This window comes from Plectropomus leopardus, chromosome 23 (assembly GCF_026936395.1).
Source record: "Plectropomus leopardus strain MGB_pleo_1.0 chromosome 23, ASM2693639v1, whole genome shotgun sequence".
NCBI classification, from domain to species: Eukaryota; Metazoa; Chordata; class Actinopteri; order Perciformes; family Serranidae; genus Plectropomus; species Plectropomus leopardus.
The window spans coordinates 646,399-662,079 of record NC_142198.1 but is presented as its reverse complement, the minus strand read 5'-3'; the positions used below and the strand labels follow the sequence as shown (position 1 = coordinate 662,079).

The 15,681-nt window shown below is 40.1% G+C and overlaps 1 protein-coding gene across 3 annotated transcripts in view; it reads right to left on the bottom strand.

Moving 5' to 3' along the window:
* The window catches only part of sorcs2 (sortilin-related VPS10 domain containing receptor 2), a 671,324-nt gene that overhangs the window by 74,101 nt on the left and 581,542 nt on the right, over positions 1-15,681 (bottom strand). For all 3 annotated transcript variants that reach the window (XM_088073963.1, XM_088073964.1, XM_088073965.1), the window contains exons 11-13: positions 11,717-11,819; positions 9,567-9,643; positions 9,235-9,326 (exon numbers count right to left, since the gene is read on the bottom strand). In XM_088073963.1, coding sequence (XP_087930089.1) covers positions 9,235-9,326; positions 9,567-9,643; positions 11,717-11,819 — 272 coding nt within the window. The remainder of the gene's footprint in view (positions 1-9,234; positions 9,327-9,566; positions 9,644-11,716; positions 11,820-15,681) is intronic.

Sequence of the window (15,681 nt, the reverse complement as noted above, 5' to 3'; positions counted from 1 at the left end):
AGAGGCGTACGCCACTTCCCACGCAAAAGTTGCGATCTACAAAAAAACACTTGACAGGAGAATGTGCACACCTGTAGGGAAACTCTGACCCATGTGTCTGCATGGAGATGGGAAACTGATGGTGAGGTGGTAATTTGAAGCCAGATTGGGGGAATTTAATTTGAGAGAAATAATTATGTGAAAGCTACAATGAAGGATGCCTCTCACATTAAATTTCACCTCATGTCACATGTTACTTATAGATCCACTTTATCATAAACTGTCTGTCAAGCTCTTTAAATTATGTTTGTGCGAGTGCAGAGCAGACTGCTGGACTGTGCGCTGACACTCGGTCAGTTGTGAAGCAAAATACTCATTCAAACAGCATTCAACAACGGTAAAACAGAGTATCAATGGAGTTCAGTGATATCCTCTAATACTGTAAATAAATATCAGCCAGTACACATGTTATTTTCATGTAATTTTTGTGTGTAAAATGGCTGCAGTGACCATGACTGGGCGCGCACTTGACGCACAAGAGACACTGCTGTGACTGTCACAGACACTTTACCTTCTCCAGTCACCTCACCAGACACACCTTCACCACCTGTACATATGGGCCCTGTATAAAGTCTGGAAATAAAGCCAGTGACAGCTCTAGCACATTAATTATACTGCCTATACCGCTGGCTCATTACATTTACGAGGAGCTTTGCATTGACAATTTCTGGTTGAAGGTGGGTGTGTAGAGGGTGCGATATGAGGAGGATCCACCTACAGACAATTCCAAGTTGATTGGGATTTATAAAAGCAAATAGTGGACTTACAGATGTATGCATGTTTTTATAAATCTGAATTTTTATTTTTTTTTGGTCACGTGATGCATTCAGCCTGAGAGGATCGCTTTTGCCGACCTCCCGTCTCCTCAGCCGATAAAGTTCATTTTTAACGGATTAAACTTCATTTTCTTTTACTACATCTCCTGGAGAACATGACCGACGCTAAAGGGAACACTAACCCACGAGTTGCCTCCGCGTCACACGTTGCTGCGCGAACTCGTAAAGATAAAAAGCTACTCGTGGCTAACTCAGAAGCTAGCATGGATGATGGCGACAGCACGTCGTTTGAGGAAAACGTGGCTAACACAGTCTCCAAGACCGTTACTGAAAAGATCGGCGCTCTCATGGAACAGAAGTTTACAGAGCTATATTCAACTTTGGACAAACTGAGCAGCCGCGTTGAGGACAACACAAAGCGGATCACTGAGACTGAAAACCGCATTTCTGATGGAGAGGATCGCACATCTGCCCTGGAGAGCAAACTAGCAGATCTCGAAAAAAGGGTGAAGATATTAACCGACCGAGCCGAGGACAGCGAAAACAGAAGCCGCAGAGATAACATATGAATCATCGGCCTCAAGGAAGGTGCAGAAGGGAATCAGGCTGTCAGGTTTTTTGAGACCTGGCTTCCAGACACATTGGGGCTGGAGACCAAGCGAGGCTCGTTTAAAATCGACCGTGCGCATAGAGCCTCTGGCCCGCCGAAGAAAAATTACAACCGTCCTGTCATTATTAAGTTGCACAACTTTAGTGACAAACAACATATCCTTGCTGCCGTCCGGGAGAAAGGTGAGATCACCTACCAGGGAGACAAGATCCACATCCGCCAGGACCTATCATCCCAGGTGAGGGAGGCCCGGCACCAGTTCAACGGGGTATGTGAACGCCTCATTCAGAGAGGTCTGTGGTTCCTGATGCGCTACCCGGCCAGTTTATGCTTCACTTTGAATGGTAAGGAACACTCCTTCAAAAACCCGCGTGAAGCGGAGGATTTTCTGAGCAGGAGCGGTTAATTTCGGCACGGAATACTGACTATATGTAAGTGTTCTCACACTGTTTACACAGCAGTTAGTAATTGAACTTTTGCCTAATAGATGATGAGGAACAGACAACTGCAGTCTTTGTGCGACACAGGGAAGGCACCCCAGGAGATGAGTAACAGACAATTATTTTTCATAATGTGACTGACACCCTTCTCTTGGACTTGCTAAAAGTTGCTGTCAGCATTTGTTCTCTCTCGAATATGGTTTTTATTTAGATATTCTGGTCTGTACTGCATATTGATATTTTGGCTCTGGCCAACTCTTACCACAACTGCTGGTACGATTTTCGTTCCTTTAAAAAAAAAAGGGGGAACGAAAAGAATTATTATTTTGTTAATCAATATGCTTACTCTCCTTTTGTTATGGTCACATATGCTCAGATAAATTGCCTACGTTTTTTGTTTTTTTTTTCCTTTTTTTTTCTTTTTCCTCTTTCTTTCTTTCTCTCTGCGATTTAACTATTTAGAGACCACCGTTTAATCACAGTGTATGATTTATATTAGCTGCTGGCTGGGGGGCGGGGGGTAGCTGTGGAGAACGGGCTCCGGTAGTGGGATGGGTGTGGACATTCCTGCGGCTGACGTGCTCTTCTCCCTCACAGGTGGGAGGATACCTCTCTGCCTCACCTACCCTAAGAGTGTTTATGCCTTATTAAGGATGTTCCTTATTTTTGTTTCCTTGTTCGGAAGGCTCTATTATGTTCAGGGTTCTGAGCCACCGTTTAGAGTGGGGTTTTTACAGACAGCCTTATTTATTGTGTTTTTTTTATTTTTACAGTGTAGGTATAGCTCCAGTCCGTTACTGATTACCAGATCAGACATTGCCTTTTTTCATCCCAGTCTCATTAATATCTGCATAGAATACCTATAATTGTATGATGGGCTTAGATCTACATGAGTGATCTGAAGATTGTTTCACTTAATGTGAAGGGCATTAACCATGTCATCAAACGCCAGAAAATCCTATCCTTCCTTAAAAAAGAGAGATGCCAAATTGCTCTTCTCCAAGAAACCCACCTTTCAGACCTAGAGCATTTAAAACTGAGGAGAAGCTGGGTGGGCCAGGTGTTCTACTCTTCTCATAATTCCAAGAGTAGAGGAGTTGCAATTCTCCTACATCGCTCCCTGCCTTTTACTCTTGACAAAACAATATCAGATAAAGAGGGACGTTATGTAATTATGTCTGGCTATCTTTATGGAGAACATGTAGTTTTGGGGTGTGTATATGCCCCAACAATATATGAAGCCTCCTTCATTCCACAGCTTATTTCAGATTTAACATCATTTTCTTCTCCATATCTACTTTTAGGAGGTGACTTTAACTATACACCTAACCCAATTGTTGATTCATCCCCCCCAATCTACTCTCAACAAGAAAAGTGCAAAAATGGGTGAATTTTGTAAAGATTTAGATCTATATGATGCTTGGAGAGTGTTACAACCCCTAGATAGGGACTACACGTTTTTCTCAATCCCCCACCAGGTATTTTCTAGAATAGATTATTTTCTATCCTCAAGAACGATTCTGAGCAGAATATTGCACTGCACAATTGGTACCAAGTTCCTCTCTGATCACTCCCCTATTAGTATAACTGTCTCTCCTCCCTATAGAGATCCGGCTTACAGTCACTGGAGGTTCGACCCTACCCTACTAAGTAGCCATTCCTTCACTGAGTATATTAAATCTCAATGGCAGCAGTCCATTTCTTTAAATAAAACTCCAGATATTAGCCCTTCTACATGTGGGAAGCTGGTAAAGCATTTATACGTGGGGCTATTATATCTTATACATCAGCACAGAAAAAGGATGCCCTTAAAAGACAGTTGGATTTAGAGAAGACAATAGATGAACTAGAAGCCCAGTTTAAGAAATCTTATAGCAAAACTCTGTCGAAACAGCTGGATGCTGCTCGCTCTGCTCTAAACCAGCTCCTAACCAGGAAGGCGGAGGCACAGATCTTTTTTGCTAAACATAGACTATTTGAGTCAGGCAATAAACCAGGCCGATTGCTAGCCCGCCTTGCTCGTGGTAAGACCGAGCCTAACGTAATTCCTTCTCTTATAGACAGAAATGGGGCGAGATGTTTCAAATCATCTGATATAAATGAAGTAATGAAATTGTTTTATAAAGACCTCTATACCTCCGAATGCACATCCTCTTCCGATGCTAGAGCAAAATTTCTTAACAAGATAAAATTACCGTCTCTTTCAGACATACAGACAGCAGATTTATGTAAGCCTATTAGCAAGGAAGAAGTCTTACAAGCTCTTAAGGGAGGCAAGGCTCCAGGTCCGGACGGCTTCGGCCCGGAATATTACAAAACATTCAGTCAGGAACTAGTTGGTCCCCTAACAGACATGTATCTGGACTCCTTTAATAGGGGCTGTCTCCCCCCTACATTAAACACCGCTAATATCTCGGTTACTCTGAAGAGGGATAAGCCATCTGACATTTGTGGTTCCTATAGACCAATTAGTCTGATTTCTGTTGACAGTAAATTGTTGTCCAAACTCTTAGCCAGACGACTTGAGAAATTACTCTCCACACTTATAAATCCAGATTAGACGGGCTTTGTTCACGAACCTACTCAACCAGCAATGTGAGAAGGCTCTTGAACATTATACAGTTTACTTCACAAGGCAAGCGGAAGGCACTGGCTGTCTCTCTAGATGCAGAAAAGGCCTTCGATAGGGTTGAGTGGGGCTATTTATTTGATGTCTTGGGGAGATTTGGCCTAGGGGGGAACTTCCTTAAATGGATCCAAACCATATATCACTCACCTATAGCGGTTGTCATAACCAATGGTCGACGTTCCGAACCCTTTCCAAATAGCAAGGGGTGTCCGCCAGGGGTGCCCCCTCAGCCCGCTCCTCTTTGCCTTAGCGTTAGAACCATTAGCTGAAACTATCCGACTACACACCGATATAAAGGGAATAACTATAGGACATAAGGAACATAAAATTGCCTTATACGCAGACGATATCCTTGTGTTTTTGTCCGCTCCTCAACTATCAATTTCCACAATTATGGATATTTTCAATAGGTTTAGTTACATATCCGGCTATAAAATAAATTTCAACAAATCTGAAGCTATGCCACTGGGAACCCTAAATACCACAGATGTTCAGGAGAATTTCCCTTTCAGTTGGTCAAGATCTGGCTTTACTTATTTGGGAATAAAGGTGTTCCCAGATCTGAGAGATCTGCAAAAATTAAATTTTACCCCTATCTGTACCATAGTCAAGAGAGACCTGGAGCGTTGGCAGAACCTACCCCTGTCCCTGTTCGGTCGTATCAATCTCATTAAGATGAATGTGCTCCCTCGACTCTTATACCCCTTGCAAATGCTTCCACTGTATATATCCAAGAAAACTAACCTAGACTTAGAGAAGGCTTTTTCCAAATTTATCTGGCAGGGTAAAAAACCTAGGCAACGGCTTAAGATATTACAATCACATACAGACACGGGTGGTCTTTCTATGCCTAATACGTTGTTCTATAACTGGGCCTGCCATGTACGCCACCTCTGGCTGTGGTTACACTCATATATTAAAAGACAGACCTGTATTGACTCCTGGGCCTGTCACCCTCACTCCCCTTGGAGCTTAGTCACGTGTGAGGCAAAGAAGATAAATTCAGAAATAAAATGCAATCCTATTATTTACAACAGTATCAGGATATGGCATGACATCTCTAAATTCCTGGGAATAAGAAACGTGAAGTCCTTACTGTCTCCCATAACCCAAAACCCTGATTTTCCTACAGGTGTTAATTCACCTATATTCCTCTTTTGGAGGGACAGGGGAATTCATGTAATTGGAGATCTATTGAGAGATAATACATTACTTTCCTTCCAGCAATTACAAAACACATTCAATATCCCTAAGCACCATTTATTTGGCTATTTACAGATTAGACATTTTCTATCTTCACAGCCCATCTCTCTCTCTACTAACACCTCTTACAGTGATATTGAGAGATTTCTTCTAGAACGCAAAAACAGAAAACACTTTATAGCATCATTTTACACATTTTTGGGTTCGTCTGTCATATACCATGTACCAGACATCTCTCATAAATGGGAAAAAGACTTGAACAATGAATACATTGAGGATGACTGGCAGACAGCTATACGCCTGATCAAGTCCACATCTACTTGTAATCGGTTGAGAGAAACTCAATACAAGATACTTCACAGGTTGCATATCACTCCTGTCATTTTAAACAAAATTAATAATTCCATTTCTCCTCTGTGTATTAAGTGCAACTTAGAAAGGGGGACGTATTTCCACTACTTTTGGGAATGTAAACTGATTTCCAGATTTTGGACACTTATTTCAAAGGTAGTCAGTGGGATATTCAAAACAAAAATCAAGAAAGACCCTGGCGTTTTCCTTTTAGGCCTCCCCTCTAGGGATCTACATCTCACTGCATCACAGTATAAGCTCCTTGAAAAACTGCTTCTAGCTGCTCGAAAGTGTATACTGCAAAACTGGATCAAACCTCTTCCACCTAATATCACCCTTTGGTACAGAGAGATTTTTAGCATCCTCCCCCATGAAAGGCTGGAGGCTGTTGTAAAGGGTAAAGATGAGTTATTTTTAAAAGTTTGGACACCCTTCCTGGATTATATACCGGCAGACCTAAAAAATCTGCTAATGATGGGCAGACAGTTTTCTGAATGGAATAAGGCCTCTCCTATGCAGGGAAATAATGTGCAATAGGCTGCTGATGACTGGTTACCCTTAACTCTCAATTACATACCGCTGACTGGAAATAAATTAGGACTGTGATTATTATATTCCATTCCCCCCTTTTTTTTTTCTCCCTTTTTTCTTCCTTTTCTTCTATTAATATCTTTATTACTATTACTGTTATTGTTTTAGTCATTTTAGTCATTTTATCCATTTGCTTGTGTTCTATTACTATCATTATTTTTATTTTAATTATTATTATTATTTATTTATTATTTAATGTCATTAATATATTCTTAGTCAACTTAACTATTTTACATTTTTTCTTGTCTAATTTGTCTAATTTTGTATAACATGGGCTGTCGGGGGGTTCTGTATTGTTTTGTATAAAAAAAAAAAAAATCAATAAAATGTGTTTAAAAAAAAAATCTGAATATTTTTTGGCGCACGCCAATCATAATCAATTTGGCATAAAATAATTGCCACACAGTTAACTTTGAGGGTTTTTTTTAACTTAAAGGTCCAGGGCCAGGGGGCAGTTTCCACTTTTCCAACTTTGCTCTGACGTGGTAAAAGGATTAAAACTTTATAAAGAGCAGTTGAAATAACAACAATGACATAACTTATTCTCCTCTGCAGAGGCCTGTGGTTGCGCAGAGTGCCAGTACAACAATAGAGCTGCAGTGTGACAATAGAAGCAAGAGAGCCAGCTAATTAGAGCAGCCATCCAAAAGAGACATGTACTGAAATTAATGTGCAAAATACTAGAATAACATTGCTGTTCCATCAGTATTTTTTTGGCTTGAGAATAGTGCTTTCAGTCCTCAGAGCCTGAATATGTCGCTCTCACACAACACAGTTCTCTATAACAGAGCAGTAGAGAGAGAACGAATTAACACAGGTCATGAAAATTCTATACAAGGAGAGTTTCTGGCTCCAAAATGGAAGACTGGCAAGAGAGCGTTCTGGGATAACATTATGAGGTGATAGTGTGATAATGTGTTTTTTTATGTATAAAGGGCTACTTTGGGAAAAAACATAAAAGTAAAAAAACATGGGAAGAAGGAAATGAGCAATGAAAGAAGAAATGGACCTAAACTTAACTAGAAATTAGTAAGAAGAACAATAAAATTATCTGAAAATGTGTATAAATCTAAAAAAAAAAAAAAAAAAGAAAGAACTAAAAAAAAACTAAAAAGAAAGAAAGCAAATGCAAATTTATAACAATTCTGTAACTTAAATATGTATTGCCTCACTTTTTTCTTTTTTTCCCCCAGCTTTTTTGGATTTTTTGGATTGGAGCATTTCTCATCAATTTGCTTATTGCCTTTTGTCCATTGTTTTAGAAAGAAATGGCACCAATTTGCTCAGGGCTTGAATACTAGTAAAAGGTGTCTGAAAGCAACACAAGAAAAGTGAAGTCGCTTCTCCTTCTTTGGTGTCTGACTTTTGAGATGAGATGAGAATAACAATTTTTGAAATTTGTCCAGTATTGGACCATCAATACATCTACTAGAAGTGCTTGTTTTTGCCACTTAGTGTCTGACAACTTCTGCATGTGTCCACAGCCCTCAATGACTCTGTGTGAGATGTTTTCCACCACTCTTTCAACATCTTTGGGGTGATTTATTTAGCTGAGGCATGAAGGAGGGAAAATCTGAAGGACAACACTGTAGTGTTTTGCCCAGGGACAGATGAGGAAAAAGTCGTTTGATTTTGGTCTGTGATAACTGTTTTTTGAGTAGTCTCTTATCTGTTTTCTCATTATTTCATCTTTATTTATTAAGTTGGATGAGATAACATCTTGCTGAGCATAACATTGTCTCTATCAGCTGTGGGGAGAGAGAGGATATAGATGATTTTGAAGGTTACACTGCTGGACTAGTCTTTCTCCGTACAGTAAAATATATACAAAATTGGATAAGTGGAGGGGAAGCCGCAGCACTTCATGCACTCCCCATATTTGGGGTTTTATGAGTCAGTTCACCCAAATTACAGATGTTAGTAAGAAAATATGTTTTTTGATAATGACCTCTGTCTGATAGATGAATTATGAGACAGCGTACATTTTTCCATCCAGCTTTCGTTGGATACTTTTATCAGCAACCAAACAAAAGAATGTTTGATGTTTGATCCATTTGTTGTTTTGCAGACTGCAATTTTAAAATCTGGATCAGGTGATCAAAAAATTAACGTCTGCGAATGATGGGGGCTTAGCTTTGCAAAAATTAACTGATTTGTGCAGGATGTCCCATATTATGAGACAGATAATTCTTTCTGTCCAATCAGTGGTCGATGGTCCAAGAAATGTTTAGTTTTCGTAGAACTTTACCATGTATCCATAACTTTTTCAGGTGTCTGTCAAGTCAAGTGGAGTCCTGACATACTATGCAGTGGAAATGAACCACAACAGCAGGTGAGCCTGGAGATGCCCAGACAGTCCCTGTGTGTCCAAGACATACGTTTACATTTTATACTGCTTACTTTCATCTATTCTAGATGTTATTTGCTTTCTTCATTTTTAGCATTTTTATTCAAATTTCAGTGTTTACTTTTGCGTAATAATATATTTAATGTAATACATTTTGCAATTATACAATAATCTTATTTGGTTAAAGGATGTATTACAGCAGTAAGGTGGGCTACTGTTATAGTGACATGCTGGAGCAGTGATCTTACTTTAGTATCTTGAGGGGAATAGAAGTATCCTTGATGGCAACAATGACCCCACCGTGGTCCAAGTACAGGATGTGATGTTCTTCCTCGAAAACCTGTAAAGAAGTAACACAAAAAAGTTGTCAGTCCAAATTATGAAAAGCAAAACATTTCTGACAAATTATTGAAAAAGTAACATGGAAAATTGTACAAGTTATACTTTGTATAATTGGAATTTTTAAAATCTGGTCAGACTGTGTAACTTTGATGAGAGCAGAGGGAGAGTGTGGAGAAGGTTAAGAGGGAAACAGCAAAGAGGAAATAGAGAGAGGGGAAAAATGAAGGACAGAATGTACCTGTCTCCACGTCTTCCCACAGTCTGAGGTGATGTACATCTCTTCCTTATACTCTACCAGTTTGGAGCCAAGGTTACCTGAAGGAAAGGCAGAGATGAACATTTAATCAGGCAGGGGGTCTCATATGAGGCAGCAACATAAGAGTCAGAGAGAGGGGCAAACACAGAGATAAGGAGATTGATGACCAAACAGAGAGGAAGGCATACAGCAAGTCCAGGATTTTCTCTCTGAACTTTTTCGTTGCTTTACCTTTCTTTCAAAAGTAACAGTCTCTCCAGATTTCAGTCTGGGTTGACTTGGTGGCACCTGTAGTTACTGCTGGTAACAGCAGATGCAGTTTAACATTACAGCTCACAAAGTTCCGGGCCAGCAAAATAAACTATTGTTGTTTTAATATGAAAGTCAGGCAGTAATTGGGATTTTTTGCATCATTCTGTGATTTGATGCTGTACATGGCATCAAACAGCAGGACACAGTGACAGTTGAAGGTGTGCAGCTTGTTTTTTACCTGCTGTCAGAAACAAACAGGACAAAGTATTCACTAAGTAAAACTACTGGCGGTTCGATGAACCCATCGGCGTGTGTGTGTGAGAGCTCAAGCATGAAGCCGTCTGAGCCAACCACTGCACACACAGGAAGGAAGACGTCAAAAGCTCTCTCCACAGTAATAAATGAAGGTTTGTCTCTGGATGACTGGCTTGTAGTTCAGCCACACAGACTGTTTGCATATAATAGAATGATACTGTAGAGAATGCAGATAAAAACAAACCACACAGCTGGACACACGCACGTGCGCGCGCACACACACACACACAGACACACACACCTGTGTACTTCTTTATCTTTGTGAGGACCCTCATTGACATAATGCATTCCCCAATCCCCTTACCCGAATCTTACCTTACTATCACAACTAAATGCCTAACCCTAACTCCTACCCTAACCCCAACCTAACCCTAATTGCAGCCTGAACCCTAAAACCACTGTTAACCCTTAAACAGTCCTTTGAAGAAGTGAAGACCGGTCAAAATTTTAGTTACTCTCTACAAAGTAGGGAAGGAAGGGAGGAAGGTAGGAAGGGATGAAGAGACGATTAAAGAAATAGGAGGGAAATAAAAATTGTATTTTGTTCTTTAAATTCTTTAAGATGTAAAAAAAAAAAAAAAGACCTAGTATGCTCTATCTAGGTGGTGTGCATGTTACAAAGAATTGCTTTCTTTATTCATGAACAGCATGTACCTTTATTTTTACTTTCAATACTTAGTAACATTTTATATCATAAAATCACTTTTTTGTAATTAAGTATAGTAAACATCAAATACTTTGAGACGATGACTAAAACTTCTACCAAAAGTCATTTACTGGTCAGAAATCTGCACTTTTACTCAAGTTTGACTTTTAGGTGCTTCTTCCACCACTGAGCCGGACACACACAGTAATATACACATCAGGTATAATCAGCCCATAGTCCCCCTTTCACATTGGGTCTAGATTTGACCCACATCTTCCGGGTGAGTTTTTTTGTTTTGCTTGGGTTTGATTTTCTGTACAGTATAATTCTGTGTCCTGTCGGCAGTTTATTACTATATGCCACATCTCAATTGTTTCTGTCTTTATTTAAAGGAAAGTCCTGTTGCAGATTCTGTAGCCTACATCAATTAATAGTTAATTAACAGAGTGTAAAGAAGTCACCATTATCCTTCCGGCAGGTCAGTCTCAGTCTCAATGAATCATAAAACTTTGAGCTCACTTTTCAGTCCATATTATTCTGCAGACAAGAATAATGTAAAGTGAGAAAAACACTCTCTGTCTGTCTGTGTCCCACAAGCACAGCTGCCACTCTCTCTCCGTCTTTCTCATTCATTTCTTCTCCTTATCCTCTCTTTTCACTCAGGCTCCTCTGTGCAGGAACATCAGCCATCCTGGGACTTCTGCCTCTCTCTCCTGACTGTCAGTGCCTCCTTTCACATGTTGGATCTAGATCTTCGTCCGCCAGGAAATTCAACCTCTCCTCTGATTTGTCTCCCTTGTGAGCATGTTGTCCTTTTGTCTCCTACTCTGTGTATGTTTGCTCTGTTCTCCTGTCTGTGTGAATGGTAGAAGAGGGGAAGAGGGTCACACAGTCAAATAAAACTTTAAGTAAGACTCACCAGCACCCATGATGAGACCTGGAGCAGAGTCTTTGGTGTGGACAGTCCCAGACACGTAAGGGTTGTCCGCCCAGCGCAGGTGGAGATGTAGGTGACAGTCAGGCTGCAGAACAACAAACAGCAAACATGTAGAGATAATTTAATGTGAGGGTACACATTTAATCCTATCATATTCCATTTTCACTATCAAATAGACTATTTTACAGACATAATACAAGGCACTTGATTTACCACCTATGCCTACGCACACCAGTCAAGTTGCACTTACAGTTTCCATCCATATCTGTAAAAACATGAATGCTTCACACGCATCTTCTGCCTGGTAACACAGAAGATCTCTAAAATCAGCACAGTTTTAAGGTGTACACACAAGATTAGTGTCACTAACAAAGTATCTGAAAAAATGTCTCCCCTTCTGTTCCTTAGATAAGATGTTGAGTAATGTCCGAAAAAGAGTTTTTGCAGACCAGTATGATGCCACGGTGAAACTGACCTTTGACCTCTAAGATATAACATGTCATAACTTCATCACTTGTTAGATATTTGTGTGAAATTTGTCACAATTAGTGTTTGAATTCTTGAGTTATGGCCAAATCATGTGACCTTTGTCCTTTGACCACCAATTTCTGATTAGTTCATCTCTGACTCAAATTGGAGGTTTGTTCCAAATAAGAAAACAAAAAATCCCCAAGAAGTTCTTGAAATACAGTATCATGTTCACTAGAGTGGGGCACATAAGGTCAAAGTGAACTTGTAATTAGTGTAATTTGTTCATCCTTGACTAAAAATGAACAACTACGCCAAATTTGAAATAAAAAAAAAACATCCCTTGTGGTGTTTTTTTAGATATTCCTTTCACAAGGGTCACTCTGTGACCTTGACCACCAGAATGTAAGTAGTCCAAGTCCAGTTTGAGTCCAAGTGAATTTTTTTTCGCAAAATTTGAAAATTATCTTTCAAGGCATTGAGATATTGCATTCATATGCAATATGAATGCAATATCGAGGTCCTTAACCTTTGACGAGGTCCTTGACCTTTGACATATGACCACCAAAATCTAATTAGTTTTTCGTTAAGTCCAAGTGGGACATTAGTACTAAATTGGAAGGAAATCCCCCAAGGCGTTCTTGGGATATCGAGTAAGAGTATCGAAAACATAATACTTAAGTCCACATCCACCGCCCATGCAGTTGTATAAAAAGTAGCACTTCAGTGAAATGTTGGGTGAACTGAAGACACTCACTCACACTTAGCCATGTTTAATGAGTCTTCCCCCCTGATAATCCTGCTGCAAATACAGCTCAGCGTGGAGACTCGGGGCTCTTAATCACAATAAACTTGGGGAGAGATCTTTAATTGAAACTAATTAATTTCAAATGAGACTGGACTTTGAGCAGAACAAACATTTGTCAAAGACAGAGCTGCTCTGAATCCATTTGCTTTACTCTCAACAGGCAGAGCTGAACACAGTCCATTCTACTAACTATGATATTGTCTCTCACAAATAACACTAAAGTATGCAGATTATTTTGTATTTACCAGAAGGAGCATGTCATGACAATTTATCAGGAAACTGGAGTTGCAATGACACAGCAACAAAATACAGACCATCTTTTAGATTAAAATAAATGTCTTATGTCCCTTCTTCACACACTGACATTTCATCAAGACACCTCACCAAGATCTCCCCTGTCTCAATTTAAGGTGCACTATGCAGGATTTTCCTAAAAAGACAGAAGTTATCCCTCTTAGTAATCACTTGTGACCGACCCACTGTGTGGCCATGTGTGCATCTGCGGAGACTCTGCCCTCTGCCAGGTTTTTCTTCTTTCCTTCTTTTTTTGTGTTCAGGACATTGATGGGCATGTCCCCCCACAACATTCAAATAAGGCCAGGGCTTTATAAAAAGGTAGTGACCAGGTACCGTAAGCAGCAGGCAGCCAACAGACACAGAACCAGAGACTAGGACCTCTGTCCGGGTTGCAGGGCATCCTTTTAATGATAAACAAGCTCTATTTTGATGCTGTTTTTTGCACCTTACACCTTATGTATACTAGATTAACAAAAAAAATTCCCAGTTTGAATCATATTTTTTATTGTGAATTTGAAAATGGTTGGGGGGCCACCTAGTACCCTATTGGGCTAGCACGTGCAGAGGGAGGGGCGGAGGGTGCTGGAGCACCTGCCCCTTTTCCTCTCGATGCCCAAAGTGCCCTTTTGTCGAGTATGTGTGTGTGTATGTGGTTGCCCTCGGTCGGTCACATGATCCACGTAAACGTGCCCACACTTCGTCACTCACCGCCCAGACGTGCCCGTCTGGGCCAGACGTGCCCGGACGTGCCCGGTGGAGCCCTGTTCCTTCGTGCTGCTAATTATTTAACAGCTGATAGCCCAATGACTCCGGTGAGTAGGATGTGCAGCAATATTTGTTTGTGCACATCTGATGTATTCTTTCATTGAAAGATGACTGACAAAGTAAAGTGAGCATGAGCAAGTGAGTGTGTGCAACTGGGTTTACACACACTCACCTCTCATGAATGATAGCCGAGTTAATGACACATGCTGAGTCAGGCTTTTTTTTGTTTCTATATGTTTCTTTTGTCTTTGGCCGAGTGCATTAGAGAGATGTATAATTTTACTGTCAGTTGCAGTGGTTTTCCTGTGTTTGTAGAGGCAATGAGGCATAGGCTATACTGTATGTTATTTCAGTAAAACTATGCAATGTAGCCTACATATACAACAATAACAATAGTAATAATTAGAAGAATTTGAATTGTGATTTTCTCAACCTCTTGTTTAAACATATCAGTACACTACTTGTTTCTAGTTGTATACACACAAACTAAATATATTATGCATTAGTATAAAATGTAGTTTTATAAACTTTTATAACTTTGCTGTCAGTCAAACTGAATGAAAGCCCAAATACATCTAAATACATGATTTTTATATCATTAGATTCATTTTTACTTAATTATTAGTGCTGCGAATCCGCACCATGGAGCAATTTCATGTTGGTTATAGAGTATATGCCTTGAGAAGGTATGAAATGTCACTCTGTCTGTGTGTGTGTGTGTGTTTTATGTGCATCAGATTGTAGTTCATCTTCGTCATATTTCATTCTGCAGAGATGCCTCGCAAGGAGAGGACAGTGATGTATGTTGAGTCCATGTTCCATTCTTTACGAATATAGGTTGCTACCACTTAACCAGCTATACTGTAAGGTATGTTTCTCTATGGTGCTTCAAATACGTGCTCCATGTGCCCCGTTTAAACTTTGAGCACCTGCCCCTTCAAAGGTCTCTGCACGGCCCTGCTATTGGGGGCCAGATTTAGCCCTTGGGCCACAAGTTAAGTATCACTGCAGTAGATTCTGTGTGCGATAAAAACTAAAACATTTGTGTAAATCAGCTGGTATGTGTTAAGCAGTGAAATGTATCAGATGGCCCCGTCGGCTTTCCTCTGACCTTTGAGTGTCAGGATGTTTTTCTAAAGTATTAGCAGCTCATATTATCTTTGCTCATGTATTCACAGCCATGGCAATCTTATCTCAAGGTGAACACTTAATACCTGTTTGCTATTTATTGTGTATGAAATATATTGTGGTGCTTTCCAACACTGGATAAAATACACATTTTAGGCATTAATTAGGGCCAAAGCACCGAACAGTGCAAGGACCCTCTTGGAATGCAAGGAATTATAAGGGCCCGAGCTCTTGGGATGCAAGGAATTATTATTATTTTTCTTTCCAATGAATCACATTTTTGGAGTCTGAACATGCTTAAAAACTCATGAGAGTTGGTACGCTCTTCCGGCCTAGCGAAAAATTTTGTATTTTTGTGTGTTCGCAAACGGGCGTTGCATAATGGCTCGAGTAGCCCCTGTGACTGGTTTCATCTACAATTACGAAATTTGGAACATGTATGTATCATGTCCAGACTCTTTGGATCCCATCCCCCAAACCC